The 25,214-nt window shown below is 41.7% G+C and overlaps 2 protein-coding genes across 14 annotated transcripts in view; one reads left to right on the top strand and one right to left on the bottom strand.

Annotated features, from left to right (window-relative positions):
• The window catches only part of GREB1L (GREB1 like retinoic acid receptor coactivator), a 133,212-nt gene extending 109,856 nt beyond the window's left edge, over positions 1-23,356 (top strand). For all 10 annotated transcript variants that reach the window (XM_021551543.3, XM_021551545.3, XM_021551539.3 and 7 more), the window contains 15 exons: positions 1,056-1,395; positions 4,383-4,498; positions 4,848-5,092; positions 6,140-6,702; positions 7,154-7,256; positions 10,118-10,273; positions 10,484-10,623; positions 12,280-12,441; positions 12,731-12,935; positions 13,611-13,776; positions 14,462-14,689; positions 16,052-16,193; positions 17,288-17,488; positions 19,155-19,293; positions 20,624-23,356. In XM_021551543.3, coding sequence (XP_021407218.2) covers positions 1,056-1,395; positions 4,383-4,498; positions 4,848-5,092; positions 6,140-6,702; positions 7,154-7,256; positions 10,118-10,273; positions 10,484-10,623; positions 12,280-12,441; positions 12,731-12,935; positions 13,611-13,776; positions 14,462-14,689; positions 16,052-16,193; positions 17,288-17,488; positions 19,155-19,293; positions 20,624-20,787 — 3,070 coding nt within the window. In that variant the 3' untranslated portion in view covers positions 20,788-23,356. The remainder of the gene's footprint in view (positions 1-1,055; positions 1,396-4,382; positions 4,499-4,847; positions 5,093-6,139; positions 6,703-7,153; positions 7,257-10,117; positions 10,274-10,483; positions 10,624-12,279; positions 12,442-12,730; positions 12,936-13,610; positions 13,777-14,461; positions 14,690-16,051; positions 16,194-17,287; positions 17,489-19,154; positions 19,294-20,623) is intronic.
• A 536-nt stretch (positions 23,357-23,892) lies between these two features.
• Positions 23,893-25,214, bottom strand: part of ESCO1 (establishment of sister chromatid cohesion N-acetyltransferase 1) — a 31,924-nt gene continuing 30,602 nt past the window's right edge. For all 4 annotated transcript variants that reach the window (XR_014952876.1, XR_014952875.1, XM_021551549.4 and 1 more), the window contains one exon: positions 23,893-24,889. Coding sequence is in view for 2 of the 4 variants with exons in the window: in XM_021551549.4 (XP_021407224.2) it covers positions 24,742-24,889 (148 nt within the window). In the remaining 2 variants the exon portion in view is untranslated. The remainder of the gene's footprint in view (positions 24,890-25,214) is intronic.

A 25,214-nucleotide genomic window follows, 5' to 3' on the forward strand; every position in this document is an offset into this window, starting at 1 on the left:
CTGTACCTTGGAGCCATTTTGTGTCACAGTCTATCAATTTGACTCTATTTTCAAGTAACTGGGATATTCTGTCTGGGTGGCTGAGCCATTCAGCAGCCCTACAATCTGAAAATATTGCAGACAGTTTTGTATTATAAGAAAGGCTCCATTTGTTTTAGCAGCAGAGGTACAGTGGGTACTTTTATGGCAGGAAGAGTAAAAAGTATTTTAAAAACTAACTGGTTTAATGACTGGCTTATGGTATCCAGAACAAACTACTCTATCTACTGGCTAAACAAAAACTCAAAACTTCCTTTAAATGCATATTATATTGTCTATTAGATTACTCAAGAAAGAGACCAGAGAAATATGGAACTTCTAGTTACTTTACTTATTCTGACTTATGTGACATAAGACCAGCACTTGAGGCATAATAGTGTAGTGTTTTTCTGTATTTTGGTGGCAAGTGAGCTCATGGAAAATATCTAGAAATTAAGTGGGTTTTTTTGCTTGAGTAGGTTTTAATTTTATTTCTTTTAAAATTTTACTTAATATTTGTTGTCACTGCATATAGCTGTAATGAAAACAAAGATGTTGGCTATGTAAGTTAAAAGGCAAAATGGAAGTTCAAATTTGGCTCAGAGCCAGCAATTCCTGTTGGTACATCATTGTGAAATTATGAAGTACATCTCCCACAGACCACTTGAAGCCACGATGGTCCTCAAGTTTGTAGAAGAAAAAGCTTCTGGAAAGCAAAGCAGTTTTAAGTGTGTGTTCTCGGAATACACTGGATCTGAGGTGTTCCTTATCTCCATCAAGCTGAAGATCTTTAGCTGAAATTTTGGACCAGATGAGGGTAACAGAAGTTTATAATTCCTGTTACCTGAGCTCAGGACTCGGGCCACATGCAGAGAATATTCGTTCAATATTTTTGTCTATGAAAATGGAAGACTTTGTTCTTTGAGTGCTACTGGAAAATATAGGCATTTCCTCACTATGCAGTCCTGTGTTTGGGCTGATTTTCAGACAGTACTGTGATTTTGTACGTGCTAATGCAGAACTGTGTCTCCCCCAAGGTACCCCCGGCTGCACAGCATGGTGATCCGCTGCTACCTGCTCATTCAGCAGTATTCCCAAGCTCTGATGGCCCTCACCACCATGGCCTCTCTGAGGGATCACAGCACACCTGAAACACTCAGCATAATGGATGACCTTATCACAAGTCCAGGAAAGGATAAGAATGGCTGTGGCCACATGCTCGTCATTCGGGTGCCGTCGGTGCAGCTGGCCATGCTGGCCAAAGAGAGGTTGCAGGAAGTGAGGGACAAGCTGGGGCTGCAGTATCGTTTTGAGATCCTCCTTGGGAATCCTGCCTCGGAGCTCACTGTCGCGAAACACTTCGTGACACGGCTCAAGGTTAGCAGAAACTGAATGTTTGTTTGTGTGCTCACTGCAGTAATCCGGCTTTTGTAGTTGTTTTGTGTTTTTTCCCACGTGTTTATAGGTTATTATTCTATAGGGAATGGGCAGGTGTTCTGTATCTGTCGCTGTGCATGCATTTCTGTGCTTTGAGCATAAAAGATAGAGAGACTTGGAACAAACCTGAATTGTTACTGGTCCATGAAGCCAAACACCAGCTGTTATTTCACTTCTTAAAGTTGATTAACAGCATGCATCAGATAGGGTTCATCTCTAAAAGCAGAGCTCAAGTATCTGTAGGCAAACTAATTATTTCCACCAACTTATCTGTCTGTCTAGTGTATCTGTTATCTGCTCTGTTCATCCATCTTCTGCCCTTCTGATAACTGGTAAAGTATGCTGTTTGTCACAGATTTCTTTCCTCAACCCTCTGCATGCTGAAAGCCTGAAGAGGCTACATGCATATATGTGTAGCATATATGCACCAACCTAAAATTTTGCATGGATTTACAAGAGCATGGTTCAAATAGCCAAACCCACTTCATGTATTGACTTCACTACATTAAACAAAGGGGCAATGGGTTGCCTGCCTTAGGTATCAGCCTGAAAGTAGTACTGGTTATCTGTCCTGATCTTTGCTCTAAGTCTCACAGAGAGCTTAATTTTCTGCTTCTACTCTGAGTTATATAGTGTATTCAAAAAAAAATAGGAATTAATTTTGTGGGCCTATTTGAAAGAGCTTGCCTACAGCCAAAAGCAGATAAAATGTCCTTTAAAGAAGTTATGACTCCTGCTTCTCAAATTTTATCTGCAGCAAGAGAGGGAAGAAAGTAGTCATAAGTGAGAAAATGACATGTGAGATTAACTGCTCTTTGCTGGTGGGCTTTTTTAGGTAGGCATTAATTCCACACTTAAATAATTCTGGATTGAGTCCTGTGAGGGCTTTGCCATAGTGCTTTGCCATAATGAATTGCAGCCCTTACACAGAGCTGAAGCAGCCTGTGAGGCCTTGACTGTGGAGTTGTTGCAGGTGGATATCCATGTAGACATTGGTCTGGAATAGAGGAATTTTATCAGGTAGAGAGTGAAAAATCTTCAAAATAATTCTTCTTATTCTTCTTATTCCTCTCTCCAAAACATAAGATTCATTTTTGCACCAAACAGAGCTGTAAGATTCTGGATTTGTTACTTCTCTTGCAGTTTACTAGAAGAAAAACCCTCAAATCTGAACCATGGCATATGAAGATAGTTGAGGAGAGGAATTCAGTTGCCCAAATATAAGCCTGTAGTGTCTTCTTAGGTGGGGTGTCCCAGTAGTATTTCAGAATAATAAAGGTCACCTGTGAGGCTGGTGCTGCGTTACCATACCTGCTAGTCTGGTGCCTGGGATCACACAAGATTTCTGACATGGTGTGAGCATATGTTTGGGGAACCAAGTATAAAATTCATTCCAATTATAAAATTCATCAGCCTAGGTTATTGCAGATGGATTTGATTTAGTCTCTATGCTGCTGGGCAATTGTTCTGACATTAGGTGGAGTACTGAAACTAAAGGACTAGAGCCAGTGGAGGGCTTTCATTACAAACATCTCAGCCCTTTTTTTGATGTGTGTATGGGGAGAGAGCAATATGAGGCTACTGAGTGCTGAGGCTCAAAATGTGGTTCCACCAATAAATACTCTTTGTTGCAGGAAGGATAAGACCTCATCATGACCATTTTCAGAGGCAGGGAGGGAAACTTTGCAGGTGTTAGTGAACCCAGCTGAAAAGTGTGACTTAACTTAGCCTCTCTCTCAGATGGCGTTAGCAGGGTGTGTGATGCCACAGCAGGGCAGGGAGGGTGGGCAGCTGTCTCTGCAGTGCTGGTGGCTACATTGTTCTGTCAGAAAAGCCTGCTGGTCAGCCAGACCAGCCAGACAGGTCATTACTCTCCATCAGGGAGTCAGAAGTACAGTATGAAACAAGAGATGGAAGATAATTTTAATAACTATTTCACTGACCAGAGATGCTGTCATGGCATACCCTTTAAGTGTAACAAGAATCAAACTGTTTGGGAGACATTCAGAAGTGAGGTGCCCTGAGGGTGAGGTGCCTCTCTGACTTTCTGAGAAAGATGGTCAAGAAATACATCTTCTGGATGCAAGTTTACAGCTCAAAACCCCAATCTTTGTAGGTCCTTATGCTAGCAAGAAGAAAATCAAGGAAAATCAAAAGAAAAATTGTCTTCTCCTATTTCACTTTCTAGTCATGCACTTTCACAGAAACTATAGTCTGTGGAGAGGCAGGGGAACACACAACTGGACTAACCTTATTGAGCCAGAAATGCTCTCTCTGCTGCCAAGGCAACTTTACCAAGTCACTAGATACTACTCAGTAATTGGAGAAATAAATTTTCTCAGTAAGCTGTGCTGAACCAGGGGAACTGAAGAGTGTAAGGACATGGGACTGATGCTACCAACCTTTCCAGTGCTAAGGGAAAATGGTGCAGTTTTGTTGTCTCGGGCCTTGATAAACTGTAGGTAAGGAGTTCTTTTAGGTGGGAGGATTACCTCCAGGGAAAGGTGAAACGTGTTTCTGTCATGTAATCTTTCACTGTATAAAATAATTAAACAAGGTTCATTGACCCACTTTCATACTCCTCTTTAAAGTCTTACTTTAGCTTTACATTAATATCTTTTTATCTGTGCCAAACTAATCGCATCGACTGCTTTTTCCTCTGACAGACCACACTAATAAGCACCCCAGTGAATATTTCCAGCACTCAATAACATATGTTATGCACCCGTTTTCTTTGCATTTAATGCTTGGCTAAGAGTTGGCTGCCAGAAAACAAATGCATGCCTGCACCCAAGGTCTCCTTCCTGTTGGCCATTGAGTAAGCAAGCCCTATATACAGAGCAAAAGCAGGAACTGATGAAGAAAGGAAACACCTGAAGATTTAGAAGATGTTGTTTAGGTGTGACTGGAATATTCTCTGTTCACAGGCTTGGAGGGGCAATGAGCAGGATGACTGGATTCCTCGCACCTATCAGGATCTGGAAGGTCTCCCTTGCATTGTTATTCTCACTGGCAAAGACCCTCTGGGAGAGACTTTCCCCAGGTGCTGTTATTACTCTTTCAATATGGTTGCAGTCTAATGTGTTTTGATAAGTTGGGTTTGATACCACCTATCTGTGTTTTCACCAAAGAAATGTATTTTTGTAGACTTCAGTTTAAAGGTTTGGAAAGTGCAGTTTGTGAAAAGTCATATTACTCCACTGTGTGGGTCAGTAAGTGTCTGTGCAAAGTACGAAGGAGCACAACTTACATGCTGAATATTTTAAAATCATTTTATATGTACAGGCTAATAAAATTGTTAATGAATATTTAGTAAGCAATTAAAGATAGGGAGCGTTCTTCAGAGTCAGAGAAAACAAAACTTCTTTTTTCATTTGTGTTGGCTTTCCTAGGTCGTTAAAATACTGTGACCTTCGACTGATTGACTCCAGCTACTTAACTCGTACTGCGTTAGAGCAAGAGGTAGGCCTGGCATGCTGCTACGTCTCCAAGGAGGCAATTCGAGGGCCTATTGTAGCTCTTGACCTCAGTGAGAAGGAGCAGGAGAAGGCAAATGGTAGTGAGAATGACTCTGATGAGCTGCTGATAGACCTGGACCGGCCCCAGAGCAACAGCAGTGCTGTCACTGGAACCTCAGGTCAGTTGTTCTGCTGTTGGTCTGAAAACAAGTCTTTATTCCTGTGTCATTGGAATTTGGATGCAAACAGTGAGATGTTTTCTCAAATGTGGGTTGCTTAGCTGGATTCAGCTGCAGGCTAGACAATGAAATGTTAGTTGCAGATTGTTCACACAATTTTCCTGTCTACTACTAAAAGGAGGCGATGTTTCACTGGAAGGGATGGTATGCCATAGCTAAGTGTCCCTTGTGATTTTGATTTTTAAACTTGCATTTCACATTTGTTGCTAGCTTTGTTCAGTGGATCCTGAAAAGATGTTAGAAATCTGAGCAAAAAGGGCTAGTATAAAATTCTAGGAATAGAAAAGTGCTCTGTAACTTTGGGAATACTTATGGGTGAAGATGAATATTTGCCTCCTTGCCAAGACCAACAGAATTACTGGGTCTTGTCCTACCTCTTCAGGCATCACTTCCCACCAAGCCTTCCCTTCTTTGCGTTCTGCAGACACTTCTGGTTCTTTCCTTCTTTGCATTCTGCAGACACTTCTGGTTCCTTCCCTTTATCTCCCTATGGGTCTGAGGTGTTGAGACAGCAGAAGTGTGTCTTTGCTATGCACCAGGTCTTCCCATACACTAACTAAACCTGACAGGTAGGGAGGAGGGGACATAGCCCAGTTCATGTCCAAGTTGCAGTGAAATAAATGCTCTGTTATTCATAGAAAGGAAGATACAATTGATCTGTGTATACTGTGGTTTGTTAAACTTGACTTTCAGAACGTTGTACCATCAAATTCCAAATCCGAGATGGGAAATGATAGCTAGCATACAGAAATTAGGATTGAGCACTTGGAGTCTGAACCCTGTTGCAGAAGGGCATTTGCCTCTCCAGCCAAAGGGACAAACAGATGTAAATGATTGTTTTCTACATGGTGAAACACTGACCTACGCCACAGCAGCATTCATTGAACAGAAGTATTTGTATGTTAGGATTGTCGAGTAGAGCAAAGGAAGCAGTAGTTTTCTTACGTCCGTCAGTAACTCTTCATTGCCTGCTTTTTGTTTTCCCAGGCTCCCTGGCTGACAACGGTGTGAGCTCCTCGAGTGCCGCAGACAAGTCTCAGAAGCAGGCACCATCCCTTAACTTCCAGGCTGTGGCACACAGCTCAGTAGACGAGGGAGCTTACTCCAGTTTTACAGCCAGAGAGACCCTGAAACAAGAGTGTGACTCGCTGGGTAGCCAGATGGCCAGCAGCACCACTCCCAAACTCTCCTCACTGTCATCAGTCTCCCAGACCTTTCAGTGGCCTGCCCAGTCAGCCAAAGACAGCAAGGCTCTCCGCGTGGCGCTGCCACGCATCGTCATCCTGTCCAAAGCCGCCTACTGCCTCCTGAGCTCGCAGAAAAATGGGAACTTGCCTTCCTCCTCTTCCCTCCTGCCTCATGCTGACGTGTCTTGGCTGAGCTCCCTGAGGCCTCTGCTCCGCAAGGACATGAGCAGCGAAGAGCAGTCTCTGTACTACAGGCAGTGGACGACAGCCCGGCAGCACCACGCGGACTTCAGCAATCAGGCTGAGGCGTCTGGCGCCAGGACTTTTCACCCCCGACGGCTGCTTTTGACAGGACCACCACAAGTAAGCTCCTCCTGCCTTCTTAGCAGTCTGAGGGGGCCAAGTTTGCAGCGATGCGTTTTGAGGTCAAAAATCAAAGTCAAATTTTAAGGCTAAGTCCACGCTGAAAATGGTAAGGAGAGGAAGGGTGATGTTTTGTGTCATGTTTTAGCCTAAATGAAACACGTGTGGGTAGCACTGGGCATAACATTGCCATGAGGAAGTCAGGAAAAAAGCAGTTATCACGGCTGATCTCCCGGCACACAAAAGTGACACAGGCTGTGGCCAGGTTGTGCTCTAAGACCTATTTAGTAGAAGTGTTTTTACTATAGTGAGCAATATCATATATTGTAGTGTTTTCAGGCAGAGCTGAACACAGAGATTTGGGATATGCCCAGGGGCATTTATCTGAAATTTACTCTTCCACTGTAGTAGTTTGGGTTGGCATTTAGACTTTTTTCCATTTCTGGCTCAGGTTGGAAAGACTGGTTCATACTTGCAGTTCCTAAGGATTCTCTTCCGCATGCTGATCCGATTGCTGGAAGTTGATGTGTATGATGAAGAAGAGATTAACACCAGTAAGTATTTAGTAGGTATTCTTAAAATATATCATAAAGGGCCTATGTTGTGCATTATTAAGCAAGGAAGTTCCTAGGCTCACTGAAGGACTATGAATTACACCTACTGCATGGCCTCCCCATTGGTGTGTAGCTGGACTCTAGGTGTCTGCATTTATTTCATTATAGATTGATTAAAAAGTGAACTTTATAATGGGTTTATCTGAGAATTATTAAATGTATTTTAGATTAATACATTTTTGTAGCACTCAAAGAAAAGTGCACAAACCTGCAAATGGGCAACATCTGCCCATGTTCTCTCTCCTCACAAGTTGTTAAGTGCTGGCTGCTTTTAAGCAGATAGGACATTTAAGAACATTTTGTTCCTGGCTGAAACCTGACTTATTTATGTTTATTTAGAAGTTATATACCCATTTTCAATAAGATTGTCTCCTGTCTGCAGTTTGCAGTCTTTTTGCCGAGGATAGAGATGAGCATGGTCCTCTTTGGATTTGTGCTCATTTGTCAGATCTCACAGATCCATTAACTGCCATGGCAGGACTTGGCCTTCAAAAGAGCAAAACCTTTTAAAAATTAGTCCTCTTCATGGTGTTCTGGTACATAATTCTCATAACCATTCGACTGGCATCCTGAAAATGGGGTTGTTGTTGAACCTTTGAAAAGACTAATATTTCTGTCCATACAGTGCTATTAATAAAAAAAAAAAAAAAAAAAAAAGAGAAAAATATATTTTCCTTTGATTTGGAGCTTTGGGGGCAGTTATTCCTTCGTACTAAAGTACCTCAGAAACTTAGGATGAAATATTAAAATGCAAGAGATGCTCTGCATCGTGCTGACTTGGCCTGTTGAGATGACAGCAATATGTCACACCCCTGCCAGGAATGCATGGAACTCCACAGAAGAGCAGTTTGGGTTTGGTAGGGGTTTTTCATTGTGGCTTTTTTGCTCCCACTACTTCTGTTGGAATGCTTCTCCAGAGCCCTTCTGTTGTCATTATTTTAAATACTACTTTATTCTCCACCCCAAATATGTTTCTGTCCCATTTATACACGTTCTGTTTGGGACCAAAAAAACATAGTAATTTAAATTAAAATACTTTTTCTCTTCTTTGGGTTTGGTTTCTTTGGAGTGGTCAGGGAGCTATCTTACCTCCCCTTCAGTATTCATCTAGATAGTCTGGATCTTCTTACAGGATGCTTACAAATGACAGGCTCTTTATTCTCCTTACCAGTTTGGTACTATGGCCTACACATCTATTTTCAATTTATCTTCTGGTGCATGGGTCAGCAGAACTGAATGTTAAGCCAACTCAGCCTACAACAGCTCATGTATTTCCCTGCCCCCACTGAAAGCCTCATGACTGGCGAAACCTATGAATGCACTGGTCTTTTCCATTCTCACTTTTCACTAGCATTGATACTTAGCTTGTACTCCAAGGTTTCTCAGCAACTTGGTCATTTCCAACCAAGGCACTCCCAACCTGCTGCAGAAATGCTTGTTATTAATTCTTGAATGTACATATGACTCACATTTTTTCTGTTAAATATCACCAAGTTTTTGTTGTTACAGTTTTTGAGGCCGTTGAATTCTTTCCAGCTGATCTTTGATTCCTTCTCCATGTTGACAATGACTTTTAGGACTGTGCCACTAGAAAACTTAAGCCAATTTTTTGTTTAAGCTGGTGACATTAGTGAAAATATTAAACAGTGTGCCACTCTACTGACCTTTTAACTTCATTGGTAATCTCACCTGCCTTAATGCATACAGTGTTATATGCTGCCATCTTCTATTTAGTCAAGTCTTTCAATTTACAGACCATTCTCAATTTTCTTCAGCTATATTAATAATTTGTCCTATAGTATCATACCAAGTACTTGAGTCCAGAAGGGTAAGATTCATTGCATTTCCTTTCTTCAGAGAAATAGGTATTTCATAGCCATATAATGAAAGTTAGTAGACCTATTTGCATTTTATCACATATTTCATTTAATTCAAGATCTTTAATTACTTCCTTCACCCTCTCCAAATTTTGAATATTACCCAGGTCAAAGTAATAGACTCAGAGCTCTTTACGTTACTGTTTCTCCTCTTGCATCAGGGTAGGGTGAGCATGTGCTTGTCCATAGACCCAACCTTCATTTCACCTGAATTCACTTTTCTAAAATCAGTAACCTCAGTTACACACCTACTTTCATGTGTTCTTCCATCTCATTTTAATCTGAATTGACTCATGTTCAAGCTGCATTCCAAAGTTAGTTTCTTAGGCCATTGTTTTCTACCATTCCCATTGCTTGAACTAGATTTTCTACTTTAGACTTATCTCTGTTGGATCAATACAGAAAAGTTTCACTTGATCCTTGCTGGCCACATCCTATTCTGTAATTAGGAGTGTGTCTTCTCCTGATATCATGTACCACCAGCTACTAGTTCATAAATATATACAGCCTCACTTTCCTTGCTTTCATCCTTCTGCCTTTGGATACTTTTGCTTCTCATTTACCCAGTTCTCTTCATTCCATCACAGAGAGGCTCAAAGCTACTACACCTGTGCCTTCTGCACAAATAGGACCGTTCATCTGAGCATTTTATGCTTAAACCAGAGTGAATTATACCTCAGCAGCATGATAAGTGCAGTGCAGAAAGATACCTAGGAGGCTTCTTTCCCTGCACACAGTTTCTAAGGAATTGCCATTTATTTGAAATGGCTTTGTGTGGCTTGTAATTTCACTGTTAGTATTTGCCATGTTCAAAGATGTTGCTCTGTGTGTGTGTGTGCCTGTGTGAGTTTCGGTGCAACGGCCATCACATAAGCATCATTTGGTGGGTATTTGATTCTGCTTACCTGAAGTGTTTTGTTGCAGATCATACAGAAAACAGCGAAATTACTCAGTCTAGCAATGACCACTGGCCAGACATTGAGATCTTCAGCAAAATATCTTTTGATCTGAGTGTACATGACCCTAAGTACAGAAATATAAGTCCTGTATACACAGAACAACTCTCAAGAGTGAAACAAGGTAAGTAAAATGTAGACTTTTTAAGGAATACTTCCCTACAGAGACTCAGTGTTTATTGGTTCATTTGAACACAAGTCACAAGAACCTTTAATCTCCCAAAATTAAATGGGAAAAAAAAAAAGTATTTATTCTTTACAGTTTTTACCAGGATCACAATATCTGTGTTTTAACGCTCCTAAATTTTCTGTTGCTTCTTTTCTTTGTGCACAGAAACAAGCAAAGAAACAAAATCAGGGGAACCTAAGAAAAGGGAGACCGTGTCCATGATGCTGACTAAATATGCTGCTTACAACACCTTCCATCACTGTGAGCAGTGCCATCAGTACATGGATGTTAATCCTGCTGCACAGGTTGGTGTCAAGGTCTAAGGGTAAACTGCATCCTTGGTTTTTTGTTGTGGTCTCTCCAGGCATACTGCTCTCATCTCAGGACTCATGCTTTCACCTTCCCTGAGATGGGATTGTTTAATTCTTCAATTCTCAGGGGAGATACTGAGCTACAGACCCAGGAGCATCAGCTGTGTCTGCCACATTCTGAATGAGCAGTTTTCCTCTGCAGCTGCCTCTGGCAAAGGGTGAATATTGTGATTAGTTTTCTGAAGCCAAAGCATTATTCAGCCTGCCCAGGGGGTTTGCATTATCTCACGGGAGAAAACTAAAGATTAAGAGAAATGCTTGTCTAACCTAAATGCCAGCCATCCACCCCTATGATGGGAGATGGCAAGGCCTACTTCCTTGCTTTGTATGTAACTGTGCATCCTTCTCAGCCGTAGCTTATGAGTCACTGGACAGAAATTAACATTTTAATCTGTTCAGTTAAAAAACCTTTCATTTCTAAAGCAAGCAGTTATGCTCACAGAAGACTAGCAAGTAAGATTATTCCTGGTTAATAGCTCACACATTATTTCTTAGCCACCAGCAGCAATTTACCTGGAAGTTTCTTATCTCCATTCATTCATTCATTCCTTGCTTGCTAATGTTTTCCAGCAGCTTGCTATTAAGATATGGCAGTGTAGACACCCCAGCCTGGCAGTGCACAATGCCAGTTCCCTTGGAGCAGCACCAGCAGGTCTGATCTAAACCTCATGCTTCATTAACTCTGTTAACAGAAGCAAATCCTCCCCAAGGACATCTGTTGTTCCCTCCACTCATCTTTGTGCATGTGGTTAAACATAACTTGTACTAATAAATACAAATATCTACTTGTATGTCCAGTGTGAGCTGTGTATATAGAATTAAGATAATTTAGCTTAGGAAAATTACACTTTCAAAGGGGAGTCACTGGGTAGCAAACATTATGAAGGGAGAGAGATTCTTAAGTGCTTTAACAGAACCTAAATAAAGTCCCTTGCATTTTCCATCTTAGTCTGATTATTCCAATTTTTAGCAAAAGATTATAGAAAGCTCATTGGTAAGAGTTTTGTAGTAAGACAGATGCTTTTGTAGGATGGAATCTATCTGCTGTGTAGGCATTTTTATACATATATATTTGCATTTGGTTCAGTGAAGTGCTGTGCAAAATTAAACTCACCCAAATTCTTCATAGCCTTGTTAATGGTGTAGTCTGCTTTGGTCACACAACTACTTAAGAGAGTATTGCCACAGCAAAAATACTATACTACCACATACTACACAATTTACCTTCTAGGTAAATTGATTTGGATAGTTTTTTTTCATAGCATGTATGCATTTTTTTGTGTGTGTGTGTGTCTGTGTCTGTACATTTTTCTTCTCTTTGTAAATATTGATAAATAATTCCTTGCTGAAATGGACTTCAGAAGAGTTCAGTTTGGCCAAAGACTATTACTGGTATGGAAAGCTGATTCCTTTAATAGCAAGGTCTAAATAATGTACCTTATTGTGAGGAAAAGAATTACTGGAAGAGAGTGGTTTGGATGTTCTTCTCTGATGGCTTCCAGTACTGTGACTATAAGAATTCCTCGTCCTTAGATACTCCTTATGTGTTACCTGCTTGGAAACCTCTTTTTGCTGCTTGTTTGTATTCAGGTGTCTGACTCCACTCTGCATGCATTCACATTTTCATCCTCGATGCTGGGAGAAGAGGTTCAGCTGCATTTTATAATCCCCAAGTCCAAAGAGAACCATTTTGTCTTCAGCAAACAGGGAAAACATCTTGAAAGCATGCGGCTCCCACTCGTTTCTGACAAGGTGCGTGTGCTGCTCTTACCCATCTTCTGCATGCAGTCAGCCTGACATGCCATTTTCAAATTAATGGGGGGAAGTTTCTCCTCTTGTCTTTTTGTTTTAAAGTCCTTTGTGTAAATCTTGCCTGACTGTCCTTAGAATGGGTTTTTTGAGGGCAAACATCCTTTTTTTTCCTGTTCTAGTGTCCAGTTGCAATAATCAGTGATGTTAAAATCTGGAACAAATGGAAGTCCCTATCAGGAATAACCTGTTTTTCTACCTAATGTTGCCAAAATACCTTGTGTTCCAGCAGAATTTGAATGCAGTCAAGAGTCCTATCTTCACTCCATCGAGTGGACGTCATGAACACGGGCTCTTGAACCTCTACCATGCCATGGAAGGCATCAGCCACCTGCACCTCCTGGTAGTCAAGGAGTATGAAATGCCACTTTACCGAAAATACTGGCCCAATCACATCATGCTTGTCCTGCCAGGCATGTTCAACAATGCTGGAGTTGGTAAGAGACACCATCAATGCATTGCTGTGAAGGTACCAAAATTTACGTTGGACAATGTGGATCATGTTGTTGCAGGAAGCCATGCAGCAGCTCCTCACATACCTGCTGTGATAACAGCAGCAATGTCTGTTCAGAAATGTGGAACTGCTGTCAGGAGCATGGAATATATGTTTGCACAGATCACTGCCTTCTCAGCTTAAAGCCTGATGTTTCATGGGCCTTATTCACTCATTTTACTGAACCCTGCTGTGTAAATTCTAGATGTTTTACACGTATTCAAATTGCAACGTTTTAGTTAGCAGAAGGTAAATATTAACTGCAGTTGAACACTAGAGGCTTGAACTTTGGAATTTGTTTTTGTGGATGCTGAGTTTATTTGCAGAAGTTTTGAGTAGCTCCAGTTTTAGAATCTTATCCCCTTCTTTGTTCAAGTTACTTCATTAATGCACACAAAATTGTGTACTGCAGAGTGTCTTAAAGCATCCAGTTTTCCTGGAATCTGCCTTTTAGATGTAATTACACTGAAAAAGGGACATACAGATTTCTTTTCAAGCTAAGGTGTTATGAACACTGAGTTCAAAAAGGGTAATGACTGCAGATGTTTGTGTTACCTTTGGAAAGAGTGATAAAGTCTAATAAAGATGTCTGTACATCTTCTTTATGGTATTTCCTCAGGTGCTGCCAGGTTTCTTATTAAGGAACTTTCCTACCACAACCTAGAACTGGAACGAAACCGCTTGGAGGAGCTGGGAGTGAAGCGCCAGTGCGTGTGGCCCTTCATCGTGGTCATGGACGACTCCTGTGTCCTGTGGAACATGCACAGTCCCCACGAGCAGTCCAGGTTGGTACCCACCCACGCAGGCTCCTTGCACTGATCCAGCACTGACAGCAGCACATCTGTGACTGAGAATCATCCCCAACATCTGGCAGGGTACTCAGAGCAGTAGGAAGGCCGCATGTTTGTCTTGTTGACCACAACATTCAACCACCTGCTGTTGAATACTTCCACATGACTGTGCCCTTACATCTGTGTCAGTACCTCCAACAGACCTCTCCTTGTGCCTGTTCTTTTCCTAGAGCCACTCTTGTTTCTAGCGTTCCTTTGGGTGATTTTTCAATATGTTACTTTATTTTGATTCAATTTATGTTTCTCAGAGCAAACAGTTTATTTGGGGAACTTAGAAGGCATTAAGCTCTTAACCTTCTCAGTGCTTGCACTGTCCAGTACAAAGAAAAGAGCATTCCAGAAATTACGTATAAGGTGACTTCCCTTCTTAAATTGCTGTGTAAGAACTTATTCTGCTGAAAGACTCACTTTCTGAATGGTTGCCCTGATGATGTGAAATGAGTTTCCTGTTGCTAAAAAATCTTCATTTTACAAATATATTTTTACAGCATCTAAACATTCTCAGTTTTCAATGGAATATTTTGGTCTTTTTTATACACACACATGTATATATATGCAGTGTATGTAATATAAAAATAATAAAATATGTTTGCATGTTATGTATGATCATATTTTGCAGCCAGTCCCTGGAGCCTGGGGGTTTCAGCAAGAATGTGTCTTTGAAAAGTGTCCTCCAGCACATTGAAGCCACCCCCAAAATTGTTCATTATGCAATACTGGGTGTTCAGAAATGGAACAGCAAGCTGAACACCAGGAAACCAAAGGCTCCATTCTCCAGGTGCCATGTGCATGATTTTATACTGCTCAACATAGACCTGACCCAGAATGTGCAATATGATCTAAACAGGTAGGCAGTACATAGATATCTATGGAAAATAGCATTTTGACTTGATAAGATCCTTGTCACAATATTTCTGAATGCTGTTGAGGTAAACAGAAAGATCCTACCTTTAGGTAATGAGTGCAAAATCACAAAAATAAAACACAGCATGATATATGTTTCATCTGAATGAGTAAGGCATCAAAATAAACATGCTCTAAGCCTGAGAAAGAAAACATGAGGAAGACAGATCAAGGGCAAGGAAGGGCTTCAGAGGACTGAAAAATTGAGTAAAGAAGAAACTTGAGGAGAAAAAATAAGTGGGACACCAAAAGTACAAGAAAGGAGCCAAAGTGCCGTCAGTTTCCAGTGTGCCTAGGAGGAGGGATTCCTTGTATTTCCTTCAGAGATAGCTGTCCTCCCTCTTGCCACTTGAGCTTGCAAGAAAAACAGATGAAAAGATTACTTTTTCCTATTTTTCCTATTTTCCTAAAGATACTATTTCCTTCCTTCCCTCCCTGCCCCTTGCTCTCACCTAACTTCATCCTAAAGCATTTGCAATAAAGCACCCATATAATGGGCCTTTATTGCTAGCTCTCATCACAGATTGAAGAAATACCCAGTTCTTCTTCTTCCCAGACAAGTGAGTTCCAAATAAACCCTGTCTCTGCTGGCCATAAATGGCCCTGGGGCTTCTCGCCTTGCGCTCCTGCTGTTGTTTTCAGGGATCCTGTGTGTTTCAGAGAGGAATTGTAGCCTGTCAGTGCAAGCTGGTGTGACTTTTGGAGCTCTTGATTTCACATTCTGTGTCAGGTTGAATCAGCCCATAGAAGTGAGCAATGACATCATGAATAGTGGAGGACTCAGATTACTTCCCAGCAGCTTTTTCTCCCATAGCCAAGTATTTGTTAAAGCCATATTTTCCCCCAAATTGCAGTTTATGGAGAAATATGTTATCTGGAACTGGCTTGTTCAGAGGTGGAGGTTGGTCACTGCAGAGCTTCCGCCAAGTCCAAAATACAAAATACAAAAAAACCCCAGACATAAAAAGAATTTTAGAAAAAGAAGTAAAGGGTGGGGAGGAAATGATTGATGCCAGTATGAGCATGGGAGCACAAGCCAGATTTGCTGTGGGGAAGAAGCACACAGGCACACTGAAAAGTGAAGACTAGTTTGGGTTTAGGGTGACCAGAAGCTGCTTTCCTTGACCAGGAGCACATTGAAGGAATGAGTCTTCAGAGCTCTGCAGAAAATTTGTAGTAGCACCATATCAGATGATCTCCAAAAATCTCTGCTGAGCCCATACTGGTGCATTTCAGCAGGGGATGTGTGAGTGCTTGTGCACAGCAGCCACACAGCTGGTTTAGTGATGTTGTGTGTAATGTCCAGGTATTTCTGTGAAGATGTGGATTTTAACCTGCGGACCAACAGCAGTGGCCTCCTCATCTGCCGCTTCAACAACTTCAGTGTCATGAAGAAACATATTCAGGTTGGAGGACAAAAGGACTTTGTTGTTAAGCCAAAAATCATGGTAAGTCTGGTGTACTTAAGGGGTACTCAGGTGTACTTAGGACCTGTTTTCCCTAGAAAGAATGGATTCTCTATTCTTCAGATTTATTTTGTGCTTATTTGACATCTGACATTCATGGCTTTATCCATGGTAGAGCTGTCACATCAAAAATAGAAAACAAGAAACATTTTGCTATTTATAAATTACTAAAAGAATCCTCTCAATCTGTTAGAAAACTGAGATTGGGAAGAGTTTGGTTTAGCTTTTCAGTAGTATCTCTGATAGAGGGAAGATTTTGCAGACTCTGATCTAAAGCAAGCAAGTTGTACCAGATTCAGTTTTAAAAATTCAGCACAAATTTCTGGTATTTCCTGATTTGTGATGAGTTTCAGTCCTTGCACTTCCTAACAAAAAGAGGTCTGAAGAAAGGCTCTGAAAACTGCAACCTTCTGAAATCCCCCCAGGAAATCCAGGTATTTATAAAAATGTACTAAATATTTTATACAGAGTATGTTACACCTATGCCAGCTTTAAATGGACATGTATTTCAAAGGATTGTCTTTAATCTAGGAATCTTACAGTTTGTGTTCCTGGTGGTTTTGAGCACATCCCACACCATCTGCCTTTTAAAAACCACCTCTCAAACTTCAGAATTTAACTGACTAAACTCTGGGTTTAAGTATTTTTGAAGATTATTTTCTGATTTTCCTTTTCTTATGGTTGCAGTAGAATCTGTAGTGATAGACTGGCCTATGAGAAAACTCCATAGAAAACTCTTTTTATGGATGACTCCACAGAAGGAGTATGTAATTTTATAGAATGCCCACGAGTAAGGCAGGATGAAGGCCACTGTGACAGTCTGAACTCCACATTCTATGTCCCTTCTTTAGGCAAGCAGATATCCACAGAAGTACGTAGCAAGCACAGAATGAGCAATTAATTTATTTCTGTGCTTTGGTGCTATGTTAAAATGAATGGGGAATTTTGATCCTTTTGTTCCTTTTCTCTCTCTTCCTGCTCTGTCATGTCAGTCCCTTCCCCAGTTAGAGGAACTCTAGCAGAGCAAATACACGGAGTAGGTGGGTTAAAAGGGGTTCCCCTTGGTTTCACTGCAGGTCTCGGACAGTGTGGCCCCAATAATGCCTCTTCAGTACGTCTGTGCCCCTGACAGCGAGCACACATTGTTGGCAGCCCCTTCTCAGTTCCTCCTGGAGAAATTCCTTCAACACGCAACCTACAAACTCTTCCCCAAGGCCATTCACAACTTCAAGAACCCAGTACTGGCCATTGACTGCTACCTGAACATCGGGCTTGAGGTAAAGAGATTTGCTGGGATGATGGGGACAAGGAAATGCTAACCTTTACTTCAGTGTCTTTGTTGTGTTGAAATGCCCTTCTTCAGCATCAAGGTAATGTTTGAAGACTGGTCTCAAACAGATTCTGCTGCTGGAAGTAAAGGACCAATCCACTGGAGGAGCTGGCAGTGAAGCCTCCAGCTGGCTGGTGTGGGTAGAGGCCATTAATGTGACTGCTGGACTGTGGCAGATCCTGCACCTGGCTCCAACAATTCCATGCAGTGCTACAGGCTTGGGGCAGAGTGGCTGGGAAGCTGCACAAAGCAAAAGGACCTGGGGGTGCTGGTCAACAGCAGCTGAATATGAGCCAGGATGTGCCCAGGTGGCCAAGAAGGTCGATGGCACCCTGGCTTAAATCAGCAATAGTGTGGCCAGCAGGACCAGGGAGAGGATCGTTCCCTGGTACTCCGCACTGGGGAGGCCACACCTCAAATCCTGTTTCCAGGTTTGGGCCCCTCATTTCAGGAGGATGTTGAGGTGCTGGAGTATGTCCAGAGGAGGGCAATGGAGATGGGGGTGTTTAGCCTGGAGAAAAGGAGGCTCAGGAGAGACCTTACGACTCTCTGCAGCCACCTGAAAGGAGGGTGTAGCCAGCTGGGGATTGGCCTCTTATGCCAGGTAACAAATGATGTGACAAAGGGAAACAACCTCAAGTTGTGCCAGGGGAGGTTTAGATTGGATATTTGGAAAAAAATTATCTATGGAAAGGTTTGTCAAGCAGTGGAACAGGCTGCCTGGAGTAGTGGTGGGTTCACCATTCCAGGAGGTATTTGAAAGATGTGTAGATGTGCCATTTGGCAACACGGTTTTAGTGCTGGGTTAACAGTTGGAGTCAGTGATCTTGGATCTCATGGATCCATGATAACAGTGGGATCTCAATGAGCATAACCTAAACAGTTCCATTATTTGCAAAGGAATTGGGCGTGTCTGTCTGAAATAATATTTCATACAAAGCAAAACCGTGAAAGTGATGCCATTCTTGACAAAATCTGGTGTTCATCCTTTGATGCTTCTCTTTTTATGAACCTGGGTTTCAAGGGAATTAGATTTTTGCAAATATGTTCTAGATGTCTGTAGGTGGGGAGTTTAGAATTTTTGAACCTAATGGTCAGCTTGAACTGGGTCTGGAGCAGGGTCAGTGTCTAACAAAGGTGTTGTTTAGACAAATTTTATGGAGGTCAGTGGTAAGAGAGAGGAGACACCCTTTTTTATATAACAGCTATCACAGTACTGAGACAGAAGTGCTTGGAACCACAAGCATCAGGATTTCCCATACTTCTGGAATTGCTTACTTTGTTAGACAAATGTATCATTATTAGAATAACCTGTATAATCTATACAGTCATTATAAGCAGGTAATTTGTAGAGGAAAAAAAAAAATCAAACTGAATTACAGAGAGCCCTGAAATAACATGTTGCAGACTTGGTGACCAAATTTGAATCTAGAGGTTTGTTTTGTGTGTTACTTCTTTGGGAAGGTTTGCTCAGTACTGCAATCTTGTTGAATTGGATTTTTATCAGAGCACCAGCTGACTGGCCTGTTATCACTAAGCTATATTCCATTCCATGTAAGTCATCCTTAGACATTTTTGAGACAGAAAGCATTTCTTTCCCCCTTGTGTTCCAGGTGGCCATATGCTACATTAGCTCTCGCCCACACTCAGTCAATGTCAACTGTGAAGGGGTGTTCTTCAGTGGACTTCTGCTCTATCTCTGTGACTCCTTCGTTGGTGCAGACCTCCTCAAGCGGTTCAGGTTTCTCAAAGGTAATCTCACTTCTCTGCTGGGCATCCTGGGTGTCCTCTCGCCAACTAATAATACATGGATGAAAAGGGAAAGGCAGAGGAATAAACAGCTTGATTAAACAGCTCCATTATTTTCACAGTTTGTTTTGGCACTGTTTTCAAAAGAAATGGATGGAGTGGTTTTTGAGGGGTGTATGAAACTTCTGTTCCTGTTGGCAGATAATTGAACCTTAGATAAGCATTGATAAATGACATTCATTAAGTTATTTTAAAGTGGTATCAGCAAGGATTGTGGAAATCAGGCAGTGAATTGTCCAGTCAGCAACTTGAGAGTTGTGAGCATAGATGTTAGGAAATTCTCTTCTGGCAATCAGTCTATAATGGCAGTAAATCTTCAGTTCTGTAAATAAGGACAGCTCTTAGATGAAGGATGATTTGGTCTGCCTCACCAGAACTTGATAAACCTCATAAAAATCTTTCTTTTTGTCTTAATACTGGCAATTAGCAAATTGCCAGAGGACTTCAGTAATGCTGAAGTGTGTTGCAGAGCTCCAGTGCAATTGTGGTGGCACAGGTGAGTCGTTTCCCTCTCTTGCTGACTGAGGATGGTGCAGGAGTACCATAGGGATGACCCTTAGCCAGTTCCAAGAACCACATTTTGAAGTTTGCTCCTGTGCCCTTTTGGGCCCTGCAGGGCAGGGACAGAGGAAGAAGGCACAAAGACATGCTGGAGATGGTCCTGAAGGTATTCAGTTCTCCTGCTTATTAAATGATCATGTGTAACACCAGGTGGAATGAAGTTTGTAAATTTGTTAAGCCACAGAAGAAATTACAGACTCTTAGAGTGCTTTACCAAGGGCAGCTCTCATACTTAAGAAAGTCAGCATATTTTAAGTCAGTTTTGAGACTGGTTTGGCTTGTAGAATTTCATCATTGACCTTCTACAAACCCAAATTTCACATGACATAAACAAAAAAGTAGGCTTTATTATTTGGGCTTAATTATCAGTAGTAATTTAAAGATCCAGTTAATGTTCTCTCTGCTGCAGTTGAGGATATTAACACTGCCTGTCAGGCAGTGAATCCTGTGATCCAAAGCCCATCCCACACCATCCTTGCTTCTCTGTGTCTGTGCCTTCCTGGAAATGGACACACGCGTCTGTCCTGATGCTCAAAGGATTAATCTGAGCCTGGACTGGCTGGTGGTGATAATCACTGGTTGGTGATAGACCCTTCTAATACTACTTTTTTCCTCCCTAGCAGCAGAGATTTCTTTAAAAAAATCAGTGAAAGAAATGAGTTGTTATTGTAGCTCGAGAAGCTCGAGAATCTAATGTGCTTTTCAATTGAAGGTGCCACCCTGTGTGTCATATGTCAAGACAGAAGCTCTCTTCGGCAGACAATAGTCCGGCTGGAGTTGGAGGATGAGTGGCAGTTCCGACTTCGGGATGAGTTTCAAACTGCAAACAGTAGTGATGATGAACCACTCTATTTCCTTACGGGACGCCACATATAAGCTTCGCTGAGACACCGCTAACAAAGGAAAAAACTTTTTTTTTTTAAAAAAGTACAATCACTGTGGAGCAAAGTGCAACCAATATTTATCTTGACTGCTCTGAAGGATTCCCTGCATTCTGAGGTACCTTTATTCTTTGGGGCAAAATTACTGCATCGGTTATGATTTAAAGGATCCTGGATTCCAGTTATTTTCACATCATTCACAACCACCCGCACCAATCAGACAGCCAACCAAGCTGTAGGATCTGGGAAGAGGATGTTGTTTTGTCAAAGAAGAATCCTTTTTATGTTCAGCTGGGTTAGGGGGAGAAGCTGCTCTCCTCTTGCAGCTGTAAGCTTGAATGTGTTACATGAAATGCACCCTAGCATGTGGAATTTATCGAAGATAGGTGGAGGAGAGCCCACCGTGTCTCTTCAGCTCTGTGCTGTGGTACAGGAATACTCAGGGGTTTGAAACTACAATATAAAATAGATATTTGTATTATGAGGAATAGTCTTGTTCTCTGTGCAGTGTTAGTTTAAAAGTTGTAATTGTGTACGTATTGAAACTGTCTTTGGCAAAATTTCCACAGGTGTTCAAAGTTTACTACTTAAACCTGAACAAATGGGCAAACGCGTGGCAGGCACTGTGCACCCTTAGCAATGGTATTTTGCCCCAGCAGGCACCCCCTCCTCAGCTCCAGGGCCCAAAGCAAAAGGCTTCTCAGAGCTGCTCTCTCTTCAGTTAGAGGCCAGAGTAACTTCCCAGCAAATCACTGTTTCTCACTCTCCTCAGAGCTTTGGAGACTTGCAGTCCATCCCCCTTTGGTTTATGGAAATGCATCCTCCTGTTCGTCCAGTGCCTCTGTGGTGGAGTGCCCACAACTCACTCTCCATGTCCTTTACGCTCAACTCAGTTGGCTGCAGAGCTGAGATCAGGTCAGAGTCGTACCCTTGTAGAAACAACACACCAAGAAATGTGCAGGAATAACAGTGCCTGAGCTGGTCCCAAGACAAACAGGAAGTATTCTACAGTAGCTCCAGGGGGGAGCAGAAGAGAAATCCCAGGGAGCTGGGACTGCTCAGAAGGGACGCTCCAGAGCAGAGATGTGTGAATACAGCACCTGAAACCATCATCAGTGTACCTCTGTAAATACTGACTCTGCAGCAGTCACACACAACAGTATTTCCACCTGCAATACTGATCCCTGTGAAGGTATTCTGGAATTAATGCCGTAGCATTTGGCTGTCAGCAGGGCTCTGTTCCCCTCAGAGTTAGCAGGTGTTATCTCACTGAGGTTTACACACACACACCCCAACAATCATCTTTCTGCACATTGTGACCCCCTTTATCAATGAGAAAAATGCAGAGTGTTCTTAAAGGCTATTGAGCAATATGAATCTACTCCCCCCAGAAAGCAATTAAATTAATGCATCTTTATACCTGACCTGCAGTCATTGCAGAAGGACCTGCCAAAGCTGCATTTTTTTAAGGCATAGTGTTAATTAAGCAACTTTTTTTATCTTATGAAGAGATGTTTACAGATGAATAAACATAATATATTTGACAGAGGCCAAAGGAAAATGGTTTGCGTATATCTGTGTTGATGTAGCATTATTTCTGATGCTGTAAATTTAGCAAATTTCACATGAACAACCCCTTTTGGTAAATTTACTTTTTATTTTCCTTCAGATACAACTTGCCTTACCTATTTTAACACTGGGAAGACATAGGGATATAAAAGATGCTTCTTGAAGTGTTTGCTACATGCCTGAATGTATTCCAGTAGCTCTGGTTTTGCCAGAGGGCTTAAGGCCAGCCCCCAGTCTTAGCATGGTGTAGAAAAGTGTCAGGTATTACATGTTCAAAAATGGTTTCCTTTTTGTTCATGTATTTGATGTTTGCACTAAGTTCTTAAAATTCCAGGTGCTGAGACTACCAGGAGGAGCTAGCCCACTGGTGAAGCAGAGCGAAATCATCCTGAAGGCTGAGAGTGCATTCAGAAAATCAGTGTATTTGCCTGCCTGTACCAGCTAATAGTAAACCCATTTCCTTAGTGCTGTCCCCTATGGAAACACGGAGTTTTGGTAATGCTCTGGCCGGAGTGCACTACACCAGCCCCAACAGCACAGGCCTGGTCCCTTGGAACACTTTAAATTGGCTGCCTGTGAATTCCTGACAAGGAGACACCCTTGGTTGACAGGCACACGATTGCTATTCCACTTTGGTTTTAAGCCTTGCCATTAAGGCCATTCTAATGAATGTATGAAAATTGGCCAGCGTTATTATATTTTACCTGTAGATGTTCTTGTCTATTCACAGGTTAAAACTGAATGTAAACTAAGATTTAAAGAATCATATGCAGATGCTTTTTGCTTAACTTATGTAATTGCTTTTTGTGACTTTTGGAAGAGGGTTAAAAACATTGCTTTCCTAGTGTAAAGTTTTCTTAACCAAAAACTTGGTGAATTTAGCTTCACTAGTCAGTCTACCTCATGTTATTGTTTATTAACTGAAACTGTCTGAAGTTGTGGCTATGGTATGTTTATAAAGTGCTTTCATTAAATTTGAATATATTAAGTTACCATTTCAGACTGCTTCTCTCTTAATGGATCCTGCTTTCTGAGCCCACCACAGAGGATCACTTCTAGAGTTCCTGTGCACCCGCACCACTTTTCTGACAAAGCTCTTTACAGGCTGCTCACAATCCCCTGGAAAATTACACGTGGCAGCATGGAAACAAAAAGCCTCTGCAGCCCAGAATTCAGCACTGTTCTGCTACTCCAGCTTTAAGTACTCTTGAGTATTGTTTGGGATGTGGTGTGAGGTCTTTGCTTTAGCTCTAGACCAAGTCTAGACAAGGACAGCACACCATAAACAAATACATCCTGATGCATACAGGTTCCCAAATTGAAACAAACCCTAAGTTTAGCCTTAACTAAATCTTTCCCATCTTCCATTACAGTTTTAAACTGTTACTCAAGACAGAAGGTATTCCCGCTCACCTTACTATACCATGTATGAGGATGGTCTTGATCCAGAGCCCCTGAGAGCATTGATCTTCAGCATGTTATATTTTTCCCACCAAGAAAAGTATGAAATACACTAAAGAGTCACTCACACTTAGTATTATACAGAGTAACTTTAAAAAAGCTATCAAGTATTTTATTTTTAATCTATCTACATTATGTACAGATCAAGAAAGGCCACAGCAGTTTTTCAACATACAAACCCTTTGAAAGAGGAGAGATTTATGAAGGAGTGACAAGTATCAAAGTGAAGTCCATTAACAAAGGTATATACTCAGTACAATACTTGAAGAATAACGAGTACACCAGTCCTTGGGCTTTTCATTCCACCTTTTACTCCAAAACTAATCTGGGGGAGAAGGGGACAGGGGCCACAGGAAGGTTCCGATGCTGCTGCCAGGGAGCAGGCGCCCTGACCTGGAGCAGGGTACAGGGGCACCCGGGAAGGCACCGTACAGCCTGTGAGGGTTGTTGCCCACAGCGACTGCACTGGAACAGTTCCTGCCCTGACTCCACTGGGCACAGCCTCGAACTCTGTCAGACAAGTGCTGGTAGTGGCAGCTGGGGCTCCCGGCACTCTAGTACTGGGAAGCACTGGTATATTACCTCAGTGAGAACTTCAGCATGTACTCATCAGCCAGACTAGAGTCTTTGCATTAGTTTACAGTCCACTATGAACAATTTTCTGCTGCATGTAAACATGAATAACTAGAGAAAATACAATCAAACTTCTGTAAAAGTTAATAAAATATCTTTCTTTTAAAAAAACAAAGTTAGCCTATTACTGCATTGTTTACAATTTTAATAAAATAGTACAACCGCTTGGTTGTTACCAGTCCTGAGTTCACTGTAATAAAAATGGCCCTGGCTTCTGCTGAAGGTCTGCACTCACTCCATGCAGTTTGGCAGAAGTCTCCAGTAAAATCAGAATTCCTGCAGAGAGTTAAGTCTGGTGCTGTCCATTGAGGAAGTTGTATACCAGGAACTGGCCAGTGCCACAGTACTGTGTTGCAAAGAGCTTTCCATCAGGAGTAGGGTCAGAGAAAGCAATTTCTTCCTTGCTTAAGTATGAGCCATATATGAAGTTGCTCCTGTTTAAAAGAGGGGAAAAAGAAAAAAAATATAATTATCCTCAGAGAATACAAAAAATATTTATGCTATTAGGCAACAAACCATAAGTTAAGTGGCACAGTAATTCAAAAGGAAGAAGTTCTGTTAGGAGGAGATAGGTCTATTCATAGGATTTATCTCTTTCCAAAGAGCAAGGAGGATCACTTGCTCTGGGAGGGGGTTTTATAAGGGTCTGGTGTTTTAGAAGGAATATTTGTACAGAACAATTACATCAAGGGTTCAAATTCAGTTACCAGACTGCTTCTCTCTTTTATTTTTAGTGAATACAGCAATGAGCTACTGGAA

Source organism: Lonchura striata, chromosome 2, assembly GCF_050655825.1.
Source record: "Lonchura striata isolate lonStrDom1 chromosome 2, ASM5065582v1, whole genome shotgun sequence".
NCBI classification, from domain to species: domain Eukaryota; kingdom Metazoa; phylum Chordata; class Aves; order Passeriformes; family Estrildidae; genus Lonchura; species Lonchura striata.